At 49.2% G+C, this 24422-nt stretch overlaps 2 protein-coding genes across 10 annotated transcripts in view; one reads left to right on the top strand and one right to left on the bottom strand.

Annotated features, from left to right (window-relative positions):
• The first annotated feature begins 656 nt into the window (after positions 1-656).
• Plekhg4 (pleckstrin homology and RhoGEF domain containing G4) lies at positions 657-17130 on the top strand. 8 transcript variants are annotated; one of them, XM_087594547.1, is made up of 24 exons: positions 657-779; positions 973-1078; positions 1401-1453; positions 3057-3448; positions 3609-3704; positions 3777-3900; positions 4004-4097; positions 4177-4251; positions 4331-4447; positions 4624-4722; positions 4811-4959; positions 5114-5252; positions 5341-5457; positions 5851-6033; positions 6269-6771; positions 6840-7086; positions 7693-7782; positions 7886-8107; positions 8193-8363; positions 8443-8620; positions 8992-9108; positions 9218-9454; positions 9538-9653; positions 16742-17130. In XM_087594547.1, the coding sequence occupies exons 2-24, from the start codon at positions 1046-1048 to the stop codon at positions 16814-16816; spliced, it is 3627 nt and encodes a 1208-aa protein (XP_087450673.1). In that variant the 5' UTR covers positions 657-779; positions 973-1045; the 3' UTR covers positions 16817-17130. The 8 variants fall into 8 exon arrangements, with proteins under 8 accessions (XP_087450673.1, XP_087450672.1, XP_087450675.1 ...); XM_087594546.1 differs by lacking the exon at positions 16742-17130 and adding an exon at positions 9840-10502 and having other exon boundaries at positions 696-779; XM_087594549.1 differs by lacking the exons at positions 657-779; positions 16742-17130 and adding exons at positions 2109-2281; positions 9840-10502 and having other exon boundaries at positions 882-1078.
• The window catches only part of Kctd19 (potassium channel tetramerization domain containing 19), a 32111-nt gene continuing 18138 nt past the window's right edge, over positions 10450-24422 (bottom strand). Inside the window, exons 3-16 of one of the 2 annotated variants that reach the window (XM_087594156.1) lie at positions 23754-23904; positions 22530-22721; positions 21084-21215; positions 19199-19409; positions 17859-18019; positions 16513-16616; positions 15926-16068; positions 15653-15736; positions 15254-15368; positions 14108-14735; positions 12744-12935; positions 12436-12590; positions 12149-12250; positions 10450-10717 (exon numbers count right to left, since the gene is read on the bottom strand). In XM_087594156.1, the coding sequence (XP_087450282.1) occupies positions 10604-10717; positions 12149-12250; positions 12436-12590; positions 12744-12935; positions 14108-14735; positions 15254-15368; positions 15653-15736; positions 15926-16068; positions 16513-16616; positions 17859-18019; positions 19199-19409; positions 21084-21215; positions 22530-22721; positions 23754-23904 (2484 nt within the window). In that variant the 3' untranslated portion in view covers positions 10450-10603. The remainder of the gene's footprint in view (positions 10718-12148; positions 12251-12435; positions 12591-12743; positions 12936-14107; positions 14736-15253; positions 15369-15652; positions 15737-15925; positions 16069-16512; positions 16617-17858; positions 18020-19198; positions 19410-21083; positions 21216-22529; positions 22722-23753; positions 23905-24422) is intronic. The other variant, NM_001305199.1, reaches the window with a different exon arrangement.

Consider the following 24422-nt stretch of genomic DNA (forward strand, 5'->3'; position numbering starts at 1 on the left):
ACTTAAGGGGATTGTGGTTATTGGTCCTGTATCCCAGGACCACAAAGCTCACAATTAACTTTTTTTTTTTTTAAATTGATGGATGTTGTCACGAAAAGAGAGGTATGAGAGAGCTGGGGAGGCAGCAGGGGAGGGGGGGGCCTGTCCACATTCTAAGATCTCAGTGGAAAAGACTTCCTGTGAGTAGATTCAGCAACCAGCAGAACCAGAGATGGCCTCTGTGAGTCACTGTTTAGATTTGCAAGCTCAGCCCTGAAAGCCCGCTGTGGTCAGCCAACCCCAGGCTGGCTCTAGGCCTAGTCCCCCAATATCCTGCACTAGACCAGTGTCTGTCCCTGTTGATGTCTGTCTTTCCCATCCCAGATTTGGGTGTCTTACAGCTCTCTGCCTCTTTTGTCTGAATCTGTCACTTTCTTTAACTGTGGTTTCCATGTGACCCAGACATGAGGAGCCCAGGAGAGGAGGGGCAGTGTAACTAGTCTTAGATACCCCTAAATATTTATTCTGTGCCAGGCCTGACATACAGAGTTAGAATATCAAAATGGACAACATTCAGTCTGTTTGCTTACAGGGCACATTCTGTGTGGAATGAGAAAACCACAGCCTAGTCCTGCCTCTGTCTCAGCACATGTGCCCTCCCCTAACTGCCTGCTGTGTTCAGAGGGCCTGGGTCAGTTAGGGCCTGAGGCCTCTTATTTGCTTCATCACTGGGAAGAGTTATGTACCTCCCAGGAGGCCCATCTTCTTACAGCTCCCAGGGGCCTGACTAGTGGATGGAGGTGAGCCTCGGAAGCAGGAGGGAGGGAGGGAGAGGCAATGACTCAGTGGGGGTGGCCTGGGACAAGAACCAAGGACAGAACCCAAGACTGGACCTGATGCTCACTGAAGCTAGAGGAAGGAGGAATGACAGACTGGAGTTGGGGCTGGAGAAGGACAAGTCCAAGGCCATCCTAGACCCTTGCTTTTCTTCAGAATCTGCCGTAGAGTTGGAGATGGGTGGAGATGCCTGTTGCTTCTACTACAACTGCAGCTGATACCTAGATTCATGGAGGAAAGGCCTGCCTTAGAGCCAGGGAAGGTATTATGTCCAGTGTCCTCTCCTCCCAGAGACCAAGGTCATGGTGTGGGGGTTACCTGTCTTTTTCTGATTGCATGGCTAACCTTTTTCTTATGATCTTCCCACAAATTCAAAAGAGTGCTAGGCCAGGCCCACTTACTCCAAAAGAACTTCAAACCTCAGAGCTGAGAGCTAGTAGGATCTACCAGCTACCCCAGTGTCTTTCACCAGTTCAAGATCCCCTAATTAAGGGTGAAACAGGAACACAGATGTCTGATAGATCAGGTCTTCCCTAATCCATCTGGCAATCCCAGGAGAAAAGAATGACTTTCTTGTCTTACAGGAGAGGAAGATGAGGTGCAAAGAGAAAAAGGTTCCTGGAGCACCCCATAACAGGTGAGTGGTGGAACTAGGTCCCAGCTGGTCTCTGGCTCCAGGGCACCAGCTTTCTTAGCCACACTTTTCTGTGATTAGGGAAAGAGAATTCAGGGCATCCAATGAGATGGAGGCTTTGAGCCTTACAAATTTCGTCAGGCTTGGGTCAATTCCTACCCTGAGACATAGCTACCCTCTCCACCTTCCCGTTCAACAAGTTGTGGGATTTCTCAATTTATTTCTTGTTTATTTCTTTGTCTTTTTGTTGTTTGTTTATTTGTTTTATTAATTAAACCTGGGGGCTCATACAAGTCAGGCAAGGGCTCTGCCACTGAGTTACACCTCACAGCCCATCCAATTTGTTTTGTGGTTGGGTGGCCTGGGAACCTGAAACAGAGAGTCAGGCTACAGAGAAGTGGTCCTCACTGTGCGCGAAAATTATCCACAAGCAGCTGCCTGGGCTTAGGGAGTCTCTCTGGACACCGCCCCTAATCATGGACTTGCATGTCTTTTGGGGGGCCAGATCTGGGGATCACGAGCGCTGAGTGGTCCTCATCTTGTACAGGGAAGCTGGGCAAGTATTCTCTTGTCCCATTAAGGGGCTGGTGCGGAGCCTTGCCCTCCTCCCACAAGGGCGTTCGTTGCTTTGTTCTTAAGCCTTCTTTCCATCTGGCAGTGCTGCGGTTCACTCACCCTTTCAGACAGTTTCAACTCGGAGCAGATCAGGCAGTGAGCACAGTGGAATGAGAGTTGCCGGGATCGGCAGAATGAGAAGTTGAGGGAGGGCCCGCCAAGTCTCCAAGGCGCTGAGCATAGGAGACCACCCGCCCGCGGGCCGGGATGCACAGGGTAGGTGGCGGTAGGCGTTGTCCCCAGCTCTCTTCTGCATCCTCCTGCTGTCAGAGCGGCGCCTTCCGGACGAGCCTGTGATTCGGTCCTCCAGACCCTAGAGGGCGCCGCGTCCACAGCGGCCTTGCGGCCCTTCGAGCCACCAGAAGGTGGCGCCCTTGGATTCTGGGCGGCCTCGCGGTATCCATCGTTGAGGCTGTGGTGCGTTTGTTCTTCGTTAGTTCGAGGGCTCTGTAGTCTTCTGGCTTCAGAGTTCCCTACAGCGCGTCCCAGGGGTGTGAGTGTGTGGGTGACCCGTGAGGGGCCGGGAGCACGGGTACAGGCACCTAGGGCAGGGCCTGGCAGGTTGGGCTGGAGCGCAGAGCGGCGCGTGAGTCTGCTAAGCCTGGGGTGAAGGTGTGCCTGAACATAGGGCCACCCCGTAGAGGCTCATGGAAGTGTAAGCCGGCCTTAGGCCCAAAGGAGACTCTGTATCTTCAGTCACCAGACTGGACTACTTTAGCAGCCATGCGTCCGGGGACTCGGTACCCAGCCTAGCACTTCCTACTGCCTAGTGTTCCCGGCTTACCTGCCCGCGGAGTCTTGCCCCACCATCTTCAAACCAGTTCCTGGATAAGCTGAAGTCTCCTTTTACATCAAGGCCTAACCCGTTACCTATTTGTCCAGAGCAAGCCCACTCTTACCAGGGAGTGATGGAAGGGCCTCTTGAGTGTGGGGATGTCTCCCTAGACTACCAGGGCCATGCTGCAGATGGGAGGAGGTTTGTTGTGTGCAGTTTCAGGAACACCGGGAAGGAGGAGGAACCTGCTCACCAGATACAGGCTATGGACCCAAGACTTTCAAGACCAGCAGTAGGGGCAACCCAAGGCATAGGGCTACAAGGAGATTTCTTATCCAAGAAGCCTCAATCACTTCCAGATCAAAGCGCTGCAGATAGGTCAGGGGGCAACCAGAGGAGCATATTAGGAGCCCCCCAAGCCCAGTCAGAGGAGCCAGCCTTCTCTGAAATGGAAAACTGTTTGTGTCCTGGTTCCTCCCACCTCAACCTGACACAGGGTGAGAATGACCATCGAGGGGGAGGATTGATAGGGGACCCAGAGCCAGGCAGAGCGCTGCCAGCTGGCTTTAGCCCTTTATTGGAGATGTCCTCAAAGCTACCGGAGGCAGGTAAGGGAGACTGGGAAATCTGGGGAGGGATTGGGGCTATCTGGAGGTGGGTGTTGAGGGTTGGGAGGTTTCTGACCCTATTCAGCCTGACGCTCTAGCCCGTGGAGGGTGTCTCTGGACAAATGGTCCCATTTAGACCCAAGCCATCTCTCTTCTCAAGACCCTAGTGGATCCAGCTTCCCTAGGCCTGCTGACTGCCTCCTAGCTCGAGATCTCACCTGGGAGCTACTGGCCAGCGGCATGGCTGCCCTCCCAGGTAGTTTAGGAGGACTGATGAGGTGGAGGAAGTGGCCTGGTAAGGCCAGGATTCATTCTCTCCTCTCCACAGGGACACGGGACATAGAAGGCCGAGCAGTGCTACTTTTGTGTGCCCACAGCCCAGCTTGGCTTCATCCCAAGTGTAATAGCCATGAGCTGCTGAGTCTTCTGTTCTACCTACGAGGCATCCCCAGGTTTGAGGGAGAAACTTGGGGGGGAGGGGGAGGTGGTGCTGAGCCTGGGCCATGAAGTACTGTGATCCATGAATCGGGTATTAAAACAAAACTCACCGTTTAGGCCTGAGGTGCAGGCTCTGGGACTGACCGTACTAGTGGATGCCCGAATCTGCCCACCGAGCTCTGCCCTCACCTGGGGCCTCAGCCAACTACAAGTGAGTAGAGGGTTGTGGCTCCCTTCCCGTTTGTTTTCTATATGGTCAAGGGGTAGGGCTGAACTTGATTTCCTTGCAGGAAGCATCCCCAGGGTCTGTACAGCAACTGCTGCTGGTTGGGAAGATGCCCGAGGACATGCCCGTGGGGCTCCAGGTACCGAGCCAGGTTGGCTAGGGTGGAAGTGGGATATCTTTGCCTACATATTCCTGCATCATAGCGCCTTCGTCTGCAGGCCAAGCAGCTGGCTTCTCATCAGAGCCTCCTCACCCACATTCCTAACATGGAGTTGCCTACTTCACTAGGAGGATGCCTGTCTTACTGCCACCAAGCCTGGCTGGATTTCCGGATGGTTAGTGTACCAGGCGGGGGTGGAAGGTTACGGTTATACAGGTAACCCGGACCTGTTGGGGAGCCTTTCCTGGGTCAGCTTGAATAGGATGAAACTGGCTGCGGGGGGTCTGGAATCCTAGAGGCTGGGAGCAGCCCGCACATCGCACCATCGTTCATGCTTCTATCTGCTCACAGCGTCTGGAAACCCTACAGCAGAGTTGTCAGGTGGCTTGTGCCCTGCTTCAGGGCGTCATTGACAGTATGAAGGCTATGCGGCAGCCCTTGGAGTCTGGAGTGAGTGTCCCTGCCAAATCTCCTTGAGTGTCCCTTGACTTCCCTTTTCTCTCCCATGTCAACCAATGCCTGGTACTCTCAATTATAGGAAGTTGGTGAGCTGCTACAGCAGGCACAGTCCCTCATGCAGCAGGTATTAGAGTCACCACAGTTGTCATGGTTACAAAGTCAGGGAAGCCTGGAGCTCGCATGGTTGAAACAAGGGATGCCACAGGTGGCCCTGAGCCCCGATTACAGGTAACTACAAGCCCAGCTATCAGAACTTACCCCAGCTCAGCTGCCTGCATTTGTGTTAAGCACTCAACTGGCTAACTCAGCACATGCTAGATTTGAGTCCCAGAGTGCAGAAATGGGACTGTCGGAGCACAGGACAAGACTGTGCTTTTCACAGGTCTGCAGTAGACAAGGCTGATGAGTTGTATGGTCAAGTGGATGAACTGTTGCATCGGCTAACCCTGAAGAGCAACCAGCGAATCCGGGCCCTAGAGCTCCTCCAAGCACTGGAAGCCCAGGAGGGTGTGCTGTGCCAGGTAGAAGCTACTGCCTCCTGTCCTTGGTCTCAGCAGTCACTCCAACCATAGCAGCTGCCTTTGCATCCTTCTGCTTGTGTCCATCCAGATTGAAGTGTGGCTACAGGAGGTGGGCTGGCCAGGGCTGGAGGAACCAGGGGAGCCCTCACTGGACATGCTACTCCAGGCCCAGGGCCCTTTTCAAGAGCTGGACCTGGTTGCCCAGGTAGGTTTGGTTATTTACTTGTGCAGCGACTGGGCCAGGGGTCTAGGACTGTGGCTTGAGTGAAGGCAAACAATCTTCTCTCTCTTGGAGGTTACCTCAGCAGAGATCAGTTGTAATAAAGGGTTCATAGATGTCTTTGCACACACAGACAAGGACTCTGGAAAGAAGCAGCATGGAAGTATAATTTAGGGTCAATAAGGCAAAAAAGAATTAGGAAAACAGTATGTTCAGAACTTAATGTGGCAGAAAGTCAGGTGTGTGATGCATGCTGTTAGTCCCAGCACTCCAGAAGCAGAGGCAGGAGGATTGCTGTACCAGGACTACATGAGAGATGTATAGATGCCAGATCTGAGTCTGCGCTGATCACCAGCTGAGTCTAGTTTGTCTCTCCAGGAACAGGTCAAGCAAGGGGAGAAGTTACTGCAGCCATTAGTTGGCTGGGAGGCTGCTGAACTGGGGCCCACTGGAAAGCGCTTTCTGGCCCTGAGATCCCAGCTGATGGAATTTTCCAGAGCTTTGGCCCAGCGGCGCCAGCGGTTGGCAGATGCTGAGAAGCTGTTTCAGTTCTTTAAGCAGGTGGCTGAGGAGGTCCCTATCCTGGCTTTGCCCAAGCTCCACCCCTAACTCTGCTTGGCTTGCTCAAGTGTGATCTTGCTTTCAGTGTGATCCCAAGTTCAACTTCTGGGTTGTAGTCTGGGATCAATGTCCTCAGACCAGCCAGTGGGTGGGACAAGGGAGCATAACAGAAGGCACTTCAGGCTTGCTGGGGTCCTGCTTTTATGTCTGTGTGTGTGTGGCCTTGGTGTTGCAGGCCTCAACATGGACGGAGGAAGGGCAGCGGGTGCTGACAGAGCTGGAGCAGGAGACCCCGGAGGTTGTGCTGCAGCGACTGCAGCTGCACTGGAGCAAACACCCTGACTTGCCTCCTGCCCACTTCCGGAAAATGTGGGCTCTGGCTACAGGCCTAGGCTCAGAAGGCATTCGCCAGGAATGTCGCTGGGCCTGGGCACAGTGCCAGGACACCTGGCTGGCTCTGGATCAGAAGCGTGAGGCTGCACTAAAGCCACAATCAATGAATAGCACAGCTACTTTGTATGTCAGGCGGGCTCCTGCTATACCCACCATCCCTCCACTGAGGAAGTCCTACAGCTTTGATCAGAATCTGGGGAAGCATCTTGGAGATGCTTCCAATCGTGGCCACTGTGCAGCCACTGTTACTGACTGCCACAGACCTGAGGCCAGAGGAGGCATCCGGCCCAGGTCATCACCTTCTGTGCCTCTGTCAGGCAGTTCTGACTTCAGGAGCCCCAACAGGTATAGATGGAAGGCAGGGCAGGGAGGTCTGTGGATGGTCTTGGGTTCTGACTCCACCTACCTCATAGGCTACAGCTAGTATTGGCGGAGATGGTGGCCACAGAGCGTGAGTATGTCCGGGCCCTTGACTACACCATACAGAACTACTTCCCTGAGTTAGATCGGTCCGATGTGCCCCAGGGCCTCCGTGGCCAGCGTGCACACCTCTTTGGCAACCTTGAAAAGCTTCGGGATTTCCACTTCCATTTCTTCCTGCGTGAGCTAGAGGCTTGCACCCGGCACCCACCTCGAGTGGCTCATGCCTTCCTGCGCCACGTAAGTTCCATAGGCCAGACAAGCCCTAGAGATTTGGACACCTACTTAGTGTCAGGCTCCGTGCACAGAGTGCTGTGTCACACTGAGTGCTGTGGGGGCAAGCAAACCACTACTAGGTACAGCTGTGAATGAGACCCACAGAAATGTCTACCTCTTAGTGGATTTTACGTTCTGTAGGATAGATGTACAAATAAAAGAGATCATTCTAGATTACACTTAGGATGGAATTAAACAGGAATATTTTCTGTGAATTACATTTGGGGCTGGGTTCCCAGTTTAAAAGTGGGGATGTTTGAGTAGAGGCCAAAGGACGAGTAGAGAGTGAGTTGTGCCCCCAGAAGAGGCTTCATGGACATCATGAGAATGGCCAGGTATAGTGAACACTAAGTCGAGGTCCCAGAACCCTGGGAGGGGCAGAGCTGAATGTGGAGGCTGGCTGTGCAGCCTGACAACTCTGACACAGCATTGCTTCGTGCTGGCTCATCCTCATTCAAAGTGGGATCTGCAGGAGTAGGGCAGATCAGCATTGGCATCTTAAGCTAAGAGGTGGGGGTTTTTCTGGAAATCAGTCTCCTGGCACCTGGGCTGAGTTGTGTATCCTTCCAGAGGGTGCAGTTTGGAATGTATGCACTCTACAGCAAGAATAAACCTCGGTCTGATGCCCTGATGAGCAACTATGGCCACACCTTCTTCAAGGTAGGAGCCTGAGACTGTAGGAAGAGTGAGGCTTGGTGGGCATCCCCCAAAACCACTTTTTTCCCTCCCCCCAAAACCACTTTTATCTCCTCACTGATCGCAGGAGAAGCAGCAGGCACTGGGAGACCACCTGGACTTGGCTTCCTACCTGCTAAAGCCCATCCAGCGCATGAGCAAGTATGCCTTACTGCTGCAGGAGCTGGCGAGGGCCTGTGGGGGTCCAGCACAAGAGCTGGGTGCCCTTCAGGCAGCCCAGAGCCTTGTGCATTTCCAGCTGAGACATGGCAATGACCTGCTAGCCATGGATGCCATTCAGGGCTGTGACGTGAGTCACCTGGGCCATGTGGGGAAGCACCGTGGATTTAGAAGGGCGTGGGACAGCTGGCCATCTAAGGGCTTCAACTTTGCAGGTTAACCTCAAGGAGCAGGGGCAGTTGGTACGACAGGATGAGTTCACAGTGCGGGCTGGGCACCACAAGTCCTGTCGTCGCGTTTTCCTGTTTGAGGAGCTGCTGCTCTTCAGCAAACCTCGACGTGGGCCTGCAGGTGTTGACATATTCACCTACAAGCGTTCCTTCAAAGTAAGTCTCCATGACTCTGACCTCTGCCTCCAGCCCCACCCCCCATGCCTCACCACACTCCTTTCTACTGGCCATGTAGATGGCAGACCTCGGCCTCACGGAGTGCTGTGGGGAAAGTAAACTGCGCTTCGAGATCTGGTTCCGACGTCGCAAGGCCAGGGACCTGTTTGTGCTTCAGGCTTCCGATGTGGCCACCAAACAAGCCTGGACAGCTGATATCTCCCGTCTCCTCTGGAGGCAGGCTGTACACAACAAGGGTGAGTCCTTATACAAAGCCCCAAAATACATGTCTTCCCAGGAGCCTGAGAAGGGTTTAAGGGCCTCACATACTCCCTAGAGTGCATCCTGCCAGAGACTGGGTTGGATTAGCTTGGGAAGAATGGAGGTGCAGCAGCAGAAGACAGTGCAGGGGAAGAACATAACTTTTCCTCTCAATACCAGAGCTCTTATGCCCTAAAAGGGACATCGTGATACCTTTCTGTGGGGTACTTAGAGGGAGAGGATTCTGGCACCAGAAAGGATCACAGTATAGAGTGGTTAATTTCTGGGTTATGTGTATATAGGAAAAACTCATTAGGTACATACATCTCAGGGAGCCTCACTTATGCCTTATTTTTTATTTACTCAGAGGTGCGCATGGCTGAGATGGCATCCATGGGTGTGGGGAACAAAGCCTTCTGGGACATTGCCCCCAGTGAGGAGGCTATCAATGACCGCAACATCAACTATGTGCTGAAAAGACGAGGTAGTAGGCATCCTACAGAGGGTGGGAGTGAGGAGGCAACAGTCTGGCCTGTGCTCCCTGGCTGCCTCAGGCCAGACTGGGCTCTGATCTGTCCCTCTTTCTTATACAGATGTTCGCTCTAGGGCCTCCATTGCTGTGGCCCCATTTGACTATGACAACCCTTATCTGGGTGCCTTGGCCTCCCTACCTGGAGACCGTGCCTCTTGCTCTGTTCTGGGGTCTCTCAATCTGCACCTGTACAGAGATCCAGCTCTTCTGGGTGTTCACTGGTCCTTGCTTCCACCCAACTTCCCAGAAGAAGCATCACTAGATACTGAGGTGGACTTGGGCAGCCAGCCTTCTTTGAGTATGTGTGGGCTTACTCAGGCGGGAGGCATGGCTTAGGTCTGGGTCTCCCCTGCTAACAGTTCACCCACTTTCCCTCCTTAGCTCCTGAGGACTCAGAGGTCTCATCCCAGTGCCCATCAGCCAGTGGCTCTAGTGGTTCTGACAGCAGCTGTGTGTCGGGGCAGACCATGGGCAGAGGCCTTGAAGACTTGTCCTGTGTGAGTACCATCTTTTGCCTTATGCCCACCAGCCCTTCCCTAACCTACCCTGGGCTATAGCTGCTTTTTCTTTAGGGGAGTTGGAAATGGGTGGGTTGGAGCTGTTCCCTAGAGGATTCCATGTCCACCCCTAGAACCAGAAAGGAGGGAGGTAAAACATTGACTTTGCTTGACTTGGCACCCTAGGTTTGAGTCTGGCTTGAAGATGAACATCACTCAGTAACTCCATGGAATTCCACACCTCTGAGTCTGCCCTAACCAGAGCATGGCTGGCTCCTGGGCCATCTCATCCCCCACCACTCATACCTAATAGGAATATCCTTGTTGATTACCTTTCTGATGTCTGTAGCTATCAACCAACTGCCCTAGGGCTTCTCCAAGGGCATCTGGCTGCAAAGACTGGATAAGCACCTTGATCTGAAGCTCCCAGGACTTTCTGTCCCCTCTCCAGCTACCACCCCAATTGTAAGTTAAGGATATGATGGGGCAGAAGGGGAGTATTTCCAAACTCCAGACTGGTAGAGTATTATAGAGCTCTCAGAAGTCATGAAGGATACAAGTGGATTCTCAGCAGCTGCTCCTCAACCCTTGAATAATGCTAATTTCTCCAAACCCAGGGACTAGCCTGCCCCTACCAGCCCCCTTATACTTGAATTCTTTGGCACCCATCTCCAACCTCTTGTTTTCTGGGCTACCTTGGTCATTTTGACTTGATGCTTTTTGAACAGTTTTTCAGTTAGAGTTGTTTACTGGTTTCACTGGCAGTGACTGTTTTCTCAGAGAAGGAGTCTAGGCGTTTGTCTTGTGATTTACTTTTTTATTTGTTTATAATAAAAAATAAAGTGATTATCATTGGCTGGGGATGTGCATTCTGGGGGTTTCCACAGAAAAATGAGCCTTGGGCAACTGGTCTGTGGTGATTGTCTGTGGGACTAACATTTCTGGGTACTCTAGCCCTCTTGTAAATACTTGCCCAGGACTGAGTAAGAGACAGACCTAGACAGTCCCCTCTGGATGAGCAGGTCCACGCAACGGCCATATTTTCTGGCGAAAGGCAGTGTGAGCTGCAAGGAAAGGCCTATCTTTATCCCTGATTTCTAGGCCAGTCACCCATTCTAGCTCCATATGAGGTGGTTCCCTTATCAGGGAGGGAAAGAAAGAGCCTTATTATAGGGATCTCTGGTACTCTAGGGCTCAGTTTATGCATTAAAGCATCTCACAGGGCCTGGATAGCAGAGAACCGAGCACAATGACCATTAAAACATGTTCTTCCTGATGCTCGAATCCACTCTCTAGCCATGGATGCTGACTTTACCTTATAAATAATGCACAAGCTAGAGCTAACAGGAATTTGGTAACAGTAGTGTGTTTAAGGTGAAAGATATTGTCATGTACTTGACTACAAAAGATCAGGCTACTGAGAAGTTTGCTAAATGACACAGAGCGCCAAAATTGTTCAATCAGGAAATAAAAATAAAAGTAAAGTCTTAATTGGTCTACAAAATGAGTTCAAGTCCAAAGTGGGCAGCTTAGCTACACTGCACCTCAAACTTTCAAAGGGAGGAGCTGGGATGCGAGTACTTGCCAGGTTGCATGACGCTCAGGGTTCAATCCTCTGTACAGCAAAACCAAAATAAATTGGGGAAAATTTCCTAAGCATTCTAACCATTCTTTTGCCCTTATTGAACATTTTTTTCTTTACAAAAATGTTTTTCAATATGGTAGTATAGGCCTTTAGTTCTAGCACTGAGAGGCAGAGGCAAATAGATCTCTGTGAGTTGGAGGCCAGTAATAGTGAGTTCTAGGACAGCCAGGGATACCTAGGGAGATGCTATCTCACCTCCCCCTACCAAGAAAACCCTTGAAACCCCTCAAAAATGTTTTCAGAAAATACTTTAGGGAAAGTATACTGGGAAGATGGCTCTATGGTTAAGAGTGCTTGCTGTTTTAGCAGAGAACCTGGGTTTGGCTTCCAGCATCTACATGGTGGCTAACAACTTTCTGTAACTCTGTTCCCAAGGGTCTAACACTCTCTTCTGGCCTCTGAGGGTACTGTATGCACATGGTGTGCAAACATTCATAGAGGCAAAATGCCCATGCATATAAAATGAAAGTAAATCCTAAAAAAATGCTATAGAAGAACTTAAGTATAAGAAAATATGGTGACATCATCGCTAAGTAGGGGAACTAGCTATTACCAGTTATAAAGGCCTAATTCCATTTGATGTGTTTGAGTGCTTTCCAAGTATGACCAGGGTTGTTAGTGGTGAAGGCATAGTTGGTGTCACAGTCTTTAGAGGAAAACTATAAAAATAAGCCTAAATGTTGCTTTTTGACTAGTCTTGATTGGTTAATTTCAGCCATCTACCTCCATGGGACCAGGGACCACTGATTTAGCTGGCTGGCTTTCTAGATGACAGCACTGGCCTGGCCCAACAGTATCTATGTAGTAGTCCCAGAGTTGTCATACCCTGTACAGGGCAGGTCAGCCTCACCTCTACCCAGCTGTACAGACGCTCCTGAGTGTGCCGGTCATCCTTGAAGCCAGTGATGGCCAGCAAATCCACCACAAACTGCTTGGGGCTGATGTTCAGCGTCTACCAAAAGAGCCTATAGTCAGGCAGGGCCATGATCCTCTCTCAGATTCTGCACTCTTATCCCTGCCTTTTCAGCTACTCTTCTGTCCCTGGCTTCTTCCCTTCATCTTGTTTTATTCAATTTATCACAAGGGGCAAAAGGATATGTGGAGAAGGAGTGTTACCCCAAGGCCTGTCATACATACCCATAGCCGGTAGGCCAGGGACACCACCTTGGCTGTGATGGCTTTGGGATCTTTTTGCCTGATGGAATCCAAGATGATGTCAGTCAGGAAGCGGTGACATTTCTGTGCATAAAACATCTCTTCCCAGGACAGAGAGAAGCTCAGGAAGGTCACTTCTGTGAAGAAGAAAGTTGTAGTCATGGCTAAAGCTGCCCAGAGCTAAGGCCTTAGAGATAAGCATAGGGCAGGGAGAAGTGTAGAGCTCTCTAGGGACATTTACCCTTAATACCCTGGGTGTGGTCTCTGCATCTGCACAAGCAAAACCTCACCTCGAGGTTGGGGGCTAGCTGTGAGTGGTGTATGCTTGATGTTATCCATTTGGGTGGTGTAGATAATGCTGTCTTCAAAGAACATGCAAGAGCCGTCACTCCCCACCACAGGGGGGTGCGTCACTTTGAGGATGGCCCCTGGGTTGTCTGTCCCATTAACATTAGGCAGGGGCTGCTCAGGAGCAGGGTTTTCTGTGAAAAGAAAGAAGGGGTTTTCTAGGCTTAATGCAAACAGAGAGGAGTTTCCTGGTGACAGATCAGTACATCCTCCCACTTTTTGGAAGGAGGACCCTGACCTCACCTTCATTGTCCTGGCACTGTTGCAAGTCCAATCCTAAGTTTCAGAACTCTAAGAATCTTCAAGTTAGGACTAGCATGAAATATGACAAGCAAAAAACCCAGTGGAAGACTTGGAAGCTATGAAACTAAGTGAGAAGACCTTTCTGGGCAGCCTTTTTCTACTCTGGAGAGATATGATGTCATCCTAAAGCGTGACAGGCCAATGTATGCCTCACAGAGCCCAAGAGGGCACCTCTAAGCAGGACCCAGGCCACTAGAAGGGAAGCAGAGAAAATAATCTAACATGGCACTCCTCAGCAAACTTCCCAGGGTTTCCTGCCATCACTAGCCACAAACTACCTTAAGCTCAGATCCCAAAGACCCTCCTGAGGGCCTTAGCATTTCCCATGCCGTGTGTGCCTTTCCCAGAGATCTATTTTGTCATCCACTTTGACTAAAGGTCTTTCCCACTTGCTCACAGCCGACCTAGATGCTCGGCCTCTCAGTGGCCCCTCTATCTCCTGCCTTCCTCTTTCTTCACTGCCCAGCCTCCTTTGTCCAACCTGGAATGCACCCAGGCCTCTATGTTTTGCCTGCTATGACCACACTTCTTCTATCCCTGAGTAAACTTCACACCTGATCGTATGCTCCCTTTCAACACTCCTTTAGGACTTGTTCATCCTACTAAGGTCGGGACAAAGCACCACATTCTGACTGTGGCCCTTAAGACCTGGCCTGATGACTTCTGGCTTCAGTGTCATTTCCTGCCTTGTGCACTGGAAACCAAGCCTCCAGGTAGAGCAGTGCCCTGTGCTTCCACCAGCACTGTGAATGTCCTCTCCCCTGCCTGCTGACTCCCCAGTGACTGGCCTCTTAGGTTCTTTCCCACAATGCTCACTCCTTCACCTCACATGGTTCCTCAAGTCAACAAGCCAGTATACCACCCATTTCTCATGCCTGGCCCAGAGCTGCTATCTGTGTAGGAGGTTCTGGCCCCTGCTCTGTCACTAACTCTCTATGGTCTTAGCTAGGAGATCTGTTTTCTATTGAAATGAGACTTGGGTCAAGGATGGGGCAAGACTCACCTCTCTCTTTGGGCCTCTGCTTTCCCCAGTCCTTTAGGGTGACAGCTCTTTTTGTGGGGAAGTATGGCTTAAAGGTTGGCTCTGGAGGCTTGTCTCTCATTCCAGCTCCAGCTCCAGTCTGGGGACCAGTGTCCTTCTCAGAGGGTATGGAATGAGCTTTCCAAGTAGCTGAGGTACCAGGTTGAGAAGCAGCCTCACTTCCTGAGGGGACGTGCAGGCTCTCCTCCTCCAAAGAGCTGCTCCTGGAGGCTGTGAGTGGCTGGAATTCCCACTGTTTAGAGTTGACCATGTCCCACTCCCTTACCAAAGATATGAGTTTTTGCATGGGGGTGACTGGAGGGTCTTTGGCATCAGATTTCTGTGTGAGGTTTATAGTGGTGCACTTCTTCTTGGGGGGGCTTTCAGAGTGACCTCCCCAGTGTCTTGGGTTGGCACATAAGCCAGAACAGTGTGAGTACGTGCCGGGATTGCCCCCCCTCTTGGCATTTCTGCACAGGGAGACCTGGATGGTCCGGGTATACTGCTCAGCCTCTTCCATCTGGCTGGACCTGGCCAGGTTCCCTTTAGCCTTGTTCCAGGGAGTCCTGTCGCTGCATTCTTGGAAGTCCATAGGCATGCAGGCTGTGGTCTGGGGAGGGAGGGGCACAGTAACTGTGGACCTGTTGTACATTATCAAAGTCTTCCCAAGACGCAATCAGCTAGGCTTTAAGACAGCCTGTTCGGGGTTGGGGATTTAGCTCAGCGGTAGAGCGCTTGCCTAGGAAGCGCAAGGCCCTGGGTTCGGTCCCCAGCTCCGAAAAAAAGAACCAAAAAAAAAAAAAAAAAAAAAAAAAAAAGACAGCCTGTTCACTCAGAACAATCTTATCCCCTGAGATGGAGCATCATTTAAGTTTACTCAGTCTAAGAGGGAGTCATACCTAAGCTTAGGTAACTTTTATATTTCAAAAGAAGAGATTGTTACTTCAGGCCACAAGGAGCTAGCACACTCCTGTGCCTCCTCAAGACTCAGAAACTAGTTCTTGTACTAGTAACCTATGTGGGTCCTGCTCTTTTACTGCACTAGCCATTCGGTAGCTGGGGCTGCCCCTTGAACCCTGTGGTGGTGATGTTTAAGAACAACACCGACCAAAGAAAACTGGGCCTTACTTCCTTTGCATCTCTGCTGAACTCTACCATTGGCCCTGTCCCTTCTGTCACCACATGCAGCTTCCTAATGGGAAAAGCTTCTTCATTTTCAGATTCTTTTTCCTGAGTCCATGACCTATAGAGACCAAGAGGGATTGGTTAGTGAGAGGAAGCTTCCATCAGCCCATCCATTAATTGGTCAGGCCTGTCCACGGGCTGGGAATTAGTAATTATAGACGGTGGAAGAAGGGACTGTTAAAGGGTTTTTGCACAGGGCACTAGCTCATCTTGAGCTCATTTCACCAACTTCCTCCCCCAACTATGAGGAGAATAGGTCTCCCTGGCAGATGAAAACATCTGTAAGAGGAATTTATAAAGGTCCAAACTGCAAATATCGAATCCAAAGTGAAGTCTGCTTACTTGTATGCGTCACATTGTGCCAGGGCTTCTGAGAGGGCTGGAATATGATATTCCTCCACTTCCTGGCAGAAGAGAGGCCATTCCCTACAAACAACAAGGAGATAGTAGACTAGGGGTGAGGGGAGACATGAGCCTCTAAAGAAGCTGCCTCGAGCAATAACACCCATGTTGAAAATAATAGAACCTCCTCCCAAAAGGATACAACCAAGGGTTCTCTTTGCTACAGAGAGTTGGCCTTAGTGTTTTATAATCTGATTTCCTGGGTTAGCTTACTTAAATTCTGATGGTAAAAACAGTTTTCCAAGTCTCAGGAAGTTGAGAATGTGTCGGAACATTTGGCCATCACCGTGAATGAGCAAGGTCTGTCCATAGGTGATCCAGTATACTCTCTGAGTGTTGGATAGCAGTTCTGGGTACTAGAAGAAGGGGTTAGACATCAGAATCAGTCTCAAGGTCTTGGGCTTTAGTAAGGAGCAGGGCTGGAGATTTTTATCTCCCTGTATGTTGGCTATAGGTAAACAAAGAGGAAAGAATCTAAGGAGGAGTGCATTCACTGCCTATGCTTCTGGCTAGGCTTCAACTTCTGGTTGTTCCACTCCCCACCTCTGGTCTTTGGAACTCAACCCTACCTCCTTCTTGGCCCCTGAGAACCAGCCTCTTCTCTACCCACATTCCTGAGGTCTTCCAAACATGCTGCTCATCACATTTCTACCTATAGAATCAAAGCATTCTTGGCTAGGGAGCTAGGGAAAGATTCTTATGCTAAGCATTACGGGAAGCTGTACGAAGGACATGTGACAAGTCCCAAAGATGCTCAGGTGGGGAAAACAAAGTGGGAGGACAGCTGGGTCTTGTTGTACCTTCATCAGGGTCTGCAGGGTGGTTGCATACCAATGGCTTCCAACATAAACCTTGATGATCTGTTGTGGTGAGTATATAGTGACCTCTGCTGTCCACTCCTCATCTGTGGAACCAATGAGAGGGAACACATTGTACGAACAGAAGGAAAACTAGTAGGGCGCTTTGGTGGGTAATGTTTACACAGTAAGACTCCGGACTCTCAAAAGTCATATTCTCTTGCCTCTCTAGGAAACAACAACCCTGGACTCAGGCCATCCCTGCTACTTCCAGGAGAGTGAGGAGATGGATGACTGTCTTGGGTGAGGAGGGAAGTCCTCTGGAGTACTAATTTCAAAGGCACTGTTCTTTCTTTACTTGACCCAGCTTTCTCAAGCCAGCTAGGTTGCTGCTCCTGTCCATCTAGATTGCCAGCTCCCTCTGGTCTATGAATGGTAATGTCCTAGGTGTGCAGTTTTTCATGCGCCCACTCAGAATGGAACTAGGAGTTTCCCTTTTTGTACAGGATTAGACTGTGAACTCCAGAAGATAGGAATGAGCCCAAGTTGCTGACTCATTCTTTGAATGTCTATATGTGCCCTGGTACATGTAGTGCTCAATAAATGTGAAGTGTTGCTGAATGATAGTAATACAGTTGAAACTTTACATAAAACATGTCAATAAGAATTTATTGGGGGTTGGGGATTTAGCTCAGTGGTAGAGCGCTTGCCTAGCAAGCGCATGGCCCTGGGTTCGGTCCCCAGCTCCGAAAAAAAAGAACCAAAAAAAAAAAAAAAAAGAATTTATTGACTAGCTGAGCATGGTGGCAAACACTGATCCCAGCACTTGAGTGGTAGAGGCAGGCGGATCTTTGTGAGTTCAAAGCTAACCTGGTCTACATAGTGGGTTCCAGGACAGCCAGGGCTACATAGAGACCCTGTCTCAGAAAATTAACTTGTAAAAATAACACTGGATTTGGACTTACTTAGACCCTAATTTGACCACTGTGCCTCTTCTTCATTCTAAATGGGTTTATGGATCACTTCTCCCCGCCTAGCTCTGAGAAAGAAATGGCAGCTCATGTTAACTCCTGGGACTAGGGCAGGCATGCTTTTGGAGATCTGTGCAGCCCCAAATGCAGCATTCCTGTCTGGAATTTTGAGATATACTATGGGATTGGAGGTGAGGAAAAGGCATGTAATATGAAAGTTTCCCCTTAGAAAGAAAATAGTGGCCTACTTTTTCTTTTCTCTTTCTTCTTGGTCCTGGCCATCCTCTCCTTCCCTCCCTAGTCTACAAAGCCTACATTGACACTAATTTCAAACAGAGAAGCTTTGTTGTGTCTGAGAACAGTAAAGTAAAAACTTACTGAGCATATCCATGGGTGGCAAAGTCCTCGGCTCTAGATGAGTCTTCAGAGCCACTTTCATTGGCTCATAGGTGATGTCCCTCTTGTCCAGAAAGGCACAAAGCTCATACACCTCAGAGATGGTCTCAGTCAGGGGCAGCCGACAAGTGCCTAGCCAGTTCCTGCCCAGAGGAAAGCCTGTTATGAAGCACCTTAGTACTCTACCTTAAAGGAGTCTGGCTGTTAACCTCCCATGACCAGGGTGTCTTATCATACCACTGGATCAAATGTGGCACCAGAATAATCATTTCTTCGATTTAACTTGGTGATTTAAGCATCTTTTTTTTTTTTTCCAGAGCTGGGGACCGAACCCAGGGCCTTGCGCTTCCTAGGCAAGCGCTCTACCACTGAGCTAAATCCCCAACCCCTTACTGTTTTTTGTTTTTTTTTAAGCATCTTTTAAAGATTTATTTATTTTGTGAGTACATTCTCAATATCTTAAGACATACCAGAAGAGGATATCAGATCCCATTACAGATGGTTGTGAGCCACCATGGGGTTGCTGGGAATTGAACTCAGGACCTCTGGAAGAGCAGTCAGTGGTCTTAAGCACTGAGCCATCTCTCCAGCCCCAACTTGGTGACTTCTTTTTTGTTTATTTGTTGGTTGGTTTTGTTCTTCAAGACAGGGTTTCTGGGCTGGAGAGATGGCTCTGACTGCTCTTCCAGAGATCCTGAGTTCAATTCCCAGCAACCACATGATGGTTCACAACCATTTGTAATGGGATACGATTCCCTCTCTGGTGTGTCTAAGTCCGAAAACAGCTACAATGTACTCATAAAAAAGACAGGGTTTCTCTGTATAGCCCTGGCTGTCCTGCAATTTGCTCTGTAGACCAGGCTGGCCTCAAACTCACAGAGATCTGCCTGCTGGGATTGAAGATGTGTGCTACCATGCCTGGCTTAATTTGGTAGTGATTCGTGAAGGAGAATAAGCCTAGACACAAGCTTACCTCTTCAGACCAATAAAACCAACCAAAGCCAACCCTTGAGAGCCTGAGCTAGACCTTTAAAATCCAGCTACTTCCTTCCTGTCTCCTTATACAAGTATCTACTTGAGACCTCTTATCCATGGTATGGCTGCCTATTATGACTTTGAGAGATTATTAACGTCCTTGGAGCTTTGTAAATTTTTCTGGCTGCTCCTCAGAGACCCAAACCTAGTGGTGACAGTGGTGGAAGAGATAAAATAGTGAGGTATCCCAAAGACACTTTACCCTTTAGCTCATGGGAGAGGCTTAATGTTGCTTCCCAACATGGGCAGAGCACAGTCCGGTAGCGCCCTGAGAGACGGGAACTTGCCTGACATGCTGGAAAAGGACCCCATTCCCTGTGATGTATAATCTGCTTCCATCCAGTGTGCTCTCAATGCGAAGCTGTCCCAGTGCAGAGTCTGGATACTTGACCAGTAGGCCCAGGGCCATCATGTACAGTGGTTTCACAGACTCCAGACTGGCTATACGACCCCCCTTTCCAGGACTTAGAGGTGGACAGGAGGTCCGGGAAGAGCCACCTGTGTTGGAGAGAAAGAGATGACTCCTAGATCTTTGATCATCCCTGAATCGGACAATATGGGTCCTTCTGCTACCCCGCTTAGGACTTATGTGATAAGATGGAAGTCGTTTGCTTATGCAGTTCAAATTTGGATCACCTTAACGTTAGTATGACTTTGTGTACATGCATTAAGCTTAGAGGTCAAAACTCTTGAGAGGTGACACAATAGGAACACTGAGCCAGCTGACAAGCTTCCAGGAGATGTTCAAACTCTTATTTTGAAATAGGGTGTCAATATATACACCAAACTGTCTTTCAACTTGTGATCCTCTTGCCTCTGTCTCCCAAGTGCTGGAATTACAGGTGAGTACTACCACGTTCCTCAGCCTCCTACTGGAGGATTTTCATGGCTTATGTCCCGTCTTGAGAGCAGCCCTACTAGTAGTCTACAGATGAGTGAACTGTGTTCTGTCCTGTCAGATGTTGTGGTTTTCGGCAAAGTACCAGTAACTTCAGTTATGCAGGGCTAGAGTTTGAGTTTTGTCATAGTCAAAGGGCTATGAAAGACATTTACTTTGGTTATTGCTTTGTAAAAGGTGAAGAACTTACACATGTGAGGAAAACTTGTCTACAGATATGCTGCCATCTGTTCCTTACATGTGAGGAGCAGTGACCACTCCACCCACATCATAACCCTCAGGCTTCCTGAGGGAAGGTGCTGAACTCACACTCCTCTTAGTAAACTAAAAGTCCTGGAACAGGTTCCTGAGACTTGCTTCAGAATATCACTACCCACTCCCCCACCACAATACCGCAGAAGGGCAATCCATTTGCCTGGGAAAAGACTAAGCCTCTTTCCATGGGACAACCAAACAACCAGGCCAAGCTTCCCACGTGTAAGACAGTTCTTCACTTTTGTGGTGGTGGTGGTGGTGGTGGTGGTGGTGGTGGTGGTGGTGGTGGTGGTAGCCCTGTTATTTGAAAAGGTTACACACGTTCTCAAAAGACCAGCTGCCCCTGCTTGATACAGCCAGCTTCCTAAAGCACATGTGGTAGTGACCAAGGATGTGCAGTAGCTGGTGACTGAGCTGATGACAGGCAAATCAAAACCATGACACAGGAACAGTTGCACCGAGGCTACGCCAGGAGCACAAAGGTCTGACCTGAACAAGGGTCAGGAAATGTTAGGAACGTGCAGAAACAGGAACGGAAGTCAGAGGATGTGAAAGGAGGTGGAAGGGGGAAGGGTAACTGGAACACTGGTAGAAAGTATGCCTGTCATTTTGTTCCCTGGTTAGTGGTTCCCGGAAGAGGAAAGATGGGGGTGGGGAGGGGTGGGGGTTGCGGGTGGATGCTCAGAACTGCCACAGAGGGACAGACAGCATATGCCTAGGAAGCTTGTCCTCAGGATCAGCCTGCTTCTCAGGACGTTCCCTCCTGGTTTCTCACCCAGGTTAGGCTCCTCCTGCTCCCTTTGGCCCTGGCTTTGGTTGCAATGCTGAGTAGAGAGGACATGCAGGGTTTTAAGCCAAACTCCTTTTCTCAGATTCTCAGTCAGTCACAACACCTGTTACTCACTACCACCCAAGTCCAAAGTAGCTGTAAGGGGGAGATGTTTGTTCTTGGCTTCTGTAGCTCAAGCCCAGGCTGTTCTAGAATATTCAGGGGAAGCCAAGGTTCCCAGGCAACATACCAATATTCATCCGGTATAGCCGTACAGCTTCTGTAAGCTCAGGGATTTCCAGAATTTCAACTTCTGCTTCTAACACATCAATGTTGGAGAAGTTATCTGGTAGCAAAATCTTGTGTGAGCGTAGAAAATTCACTTGAAAAGCAGAAAGAAACACCATGAGTTAACAAAACATACTCATGACTAATCTGTCCATGTCCTGGCAGATTCTTCATCATAAGTCAGGATCTCCTAGTTCTGCTAAACAATTGCTAAACATTCCTCATTAGGCTTGCTTTTCAAAGACTCTACTCTGTTTTTCTCTGTCAGAGTCCATGGGTGTGGCCTTCCCTGGCCTGGCACTCCAGACTCTCTCTGTGAACCCAAAGACCCTGAGACTTACCCTAAGAGTCTTGACCCCAGAGCAAGTCATTCCAAAAGAGGGAGTTGTCTTGTTAGAGAGGAGAGGCCTGGCTGAGCCTGAGCTGCCAGGTAGTGCCTGCAGGTTGTCTCTGTTGGATTGCAGTATGGGAAGCAAGAGACAGTATGGGAAGCAAGAGACAGAACCAGACTAAGTCCCTGTGAGAATCAACTCAGAGATGCAGGAGTGCAGCACAAATAACGTCCTAGGTAACACTGAATCTCGATAGCTGGGACTTCAAGCATTCAGGCCCCTGACATAACTTGGTGTTTATTGTCCTGTCCATCTAGGTTCAGGTTATCTAGATAGCAGAGAGGCCATTTGGCTCACAGACCAGCAAAGCTAGTCCTGGGGTAGTGTGGGAAGGGAGGCTCCTGTCTGGGAAGATGAGAGATCTCAGCTCTCCTTAGCTCAGGCTGCCAGTTCCGCATGATTCTGGGAAGACTGCCATTGTTTACTCCCTTTCTTTACACTCCAAGTGTAATGGAAGAGAAAGCAGATAGTGTCTTTGAAACAATCCTATTTCTTCACTGTATGTTGAGATTAGCTGAAGCCTAGAGTCCAGCTAGAGACATAAGCAAAGTATGTGACCAGGGTTCAACTCAATGCTCTGCCCTTACCATCATCTCTATAACCCTTACCACTACCTTAGGGAGTCTCAGGGCCTCTTAGGGCTAGGCCATCCCAAGAGAAGTAGGAGCTAAAACATCTCTGAGCTGGGCTGTGCGTGGCAGTGTATGCTTTTAATCTCAGCACTCAAGAGGCAGAGGCAGTTGGATCTCTGTGTTTGAGGCTAGCCTGTTTTACATATCAGGTTCCAGAACAACCAGGACTACATAGAGAGACCATGTTTCAAAAACCAAACCAAACCAAAGGCTCTGAGCTAAGTGAGAGCCTCATGCTGGACTCTGCTTGCCTCCTGGAAGATCCCTATGTTCTTACAGCCTCTGCTCAGAGAAGGTCCTCAGCCGTAACCAACAAATGGACCTTGCTAGGTGTGGATACGGGTGTGGAATGAGTAGGTGGCCACCCCTAGACAGAGCAATCACCAATGAAGCGGAACTCGCTACACTCGCACTCGATCAGGGCCACAGTTTCAGCCAACCACAGTAGGTTGTCTTCAGTCACTAGGCTTGGGTACTTGGTCACCAAGTCTAGGGGTAAGAAGCAGTAATGCACTTCCTCTTCTGTGTCCAGCAGCGGTGTGTCCATGAGCCCCAAAGGGGCCTTATCATGAAGACCTGGAAGAAAGGATACAGAAGGTGCCATCACCTCCCCGAGGCATTGAGATACTCCCATTGATCCAGGGGTCCCAGGGGAAGTTGGGGACCACCTAGGCATCAGTTTCTGCCATACACTTCCTTCCCCATCTTCTCTTTTCAGATATATATTTAAGGGTAAGAAGAAGTGTTCTGGGAAGCTAAATATGAAAAATCTTTTTTTCTGTAGACAGTAAAAGGACACTGAATAATATATCTTGGCTTATGCATCCAAAGTCACTATATCCAGTTATCCTTGTCTCTTATTTAAGATTTATCTATATGTATGAGCATTTTGCCTGTATGTATGTGTGTTCACCATGTAGAGGTCAGATAAGGGCATCCGATTCCCTGGAACTGGATGTTTTTGCTGGGTTCTCAACAAAAGCAGCTAGTGAGCTTAACTGCTGAGTCATCTCTCTAGTCCCTCTCCATGTTTTTTTTTTAAGATTTGTTTATTTTATTTATGAGTACACTATTGCTGTCTTCCTACACACCAGGTAGTTGTGAGCCACCATGTGGTTGCTGGGAATTGAACTCAGGACCTCTAGAAGAGCAGTCAGTGCTCTTAGCCATGGAACCATCTCTCCAACCCTCCATGGTCTTTCTAACTGATCAAACCAACTACTGTGGACTACAGATTAAAAACCCATTAATAATCATGGACTCCTGATGTCCCATTGTAGGTCAACTTATGCTGCAAGGGACTTATAAGCCAGAGACCACTGAGCATCTTTTGCATGAGGTAAGTTGAAATAATGATGGAGCCCTAACTTCCAGGAGAGATTGGAAGACATCATATCACCTAAATGAAGCCTACGTGCAGCAGAATGGAATGGAGCAGGTTGTTGAGTCCCAGTAAGCAAGCAGCCATGCTGGGGACAGCACTAGGTCAAAAGAGATGAGGAAAAGAGAGGGACAGCTTCCAGAACTAGCTCAGATGAGGCTAACGTCTATTAGGGTGAGGATAGTTAAAGCTGGTGGCTTCAGGGCTGGGCCTGCCCATGACAGTACCTGTGAAGGCAGGGCTTTTTATTGGAAACTCCGAGGGTTTGCTGATACACTTCCATGTTCGCCAGTAGTTCAGGGAAGCTCGCTCAGCAACAGGAATGTCGGCAGGCCGCACACGGAGGTGGTGTTTCCCTTCCTTCAGATTATCTAGGGTCTGTCACATGAAGAAAGTATAAACCTCATAACCAACTTTTTTTAAAAACACTGAATACTCAGAAAAAAATAGCATGTAATTTGCTTTGGGACAGTATTTTAAAATAAACTGAATCAATCACAAAATACAAAATGGCAAGGTAATAATTAAAATTTCCAATGATTATTTTTCTTCTGAGTTTGAAGCAATTTTTTTCTTTTAATTTTCTGTCAAGTAACAGAATTTTTTTCCTTGAAAAAAAAATCTATGGAATTTTTTTTTTTTGAAATAGGGCCTTAAGGTGCACAGGCTGACCTCAAACATAGAATAGCTAAGGGTGGCCTTGAACTCGCTCTGCTGCTGCCTTCATTTCCTAAGTATCGAGATTACAGGTGTTTCCCATCATGCTCAGTTATGGAGTAATTTCTGTTTAGCCATTCAAAACTTGATATCATCTAGTATTGTCCTTAATAGTTCAAAAGCCCCACTTTTTTATGATTGGTGTCTTCGTCCCCATTCTGGGAAGTAGTCTAACAGTG

Source organism: Rattus norvegicus, chromosome 19, assembly GCF_021556685.1.
Source record: "Rattus norvegicus strain SHRSP/BbbUtx chromosome 19, alternate assembly SHRSP_T2T, whole genome shotgun sequence".
Classification (NCBI taxonomy): Eukaryota; Metazoa; Chordata; class Mammalia; order Rodentia; family Muridae; genus Rattus; species Rattus norvegicus.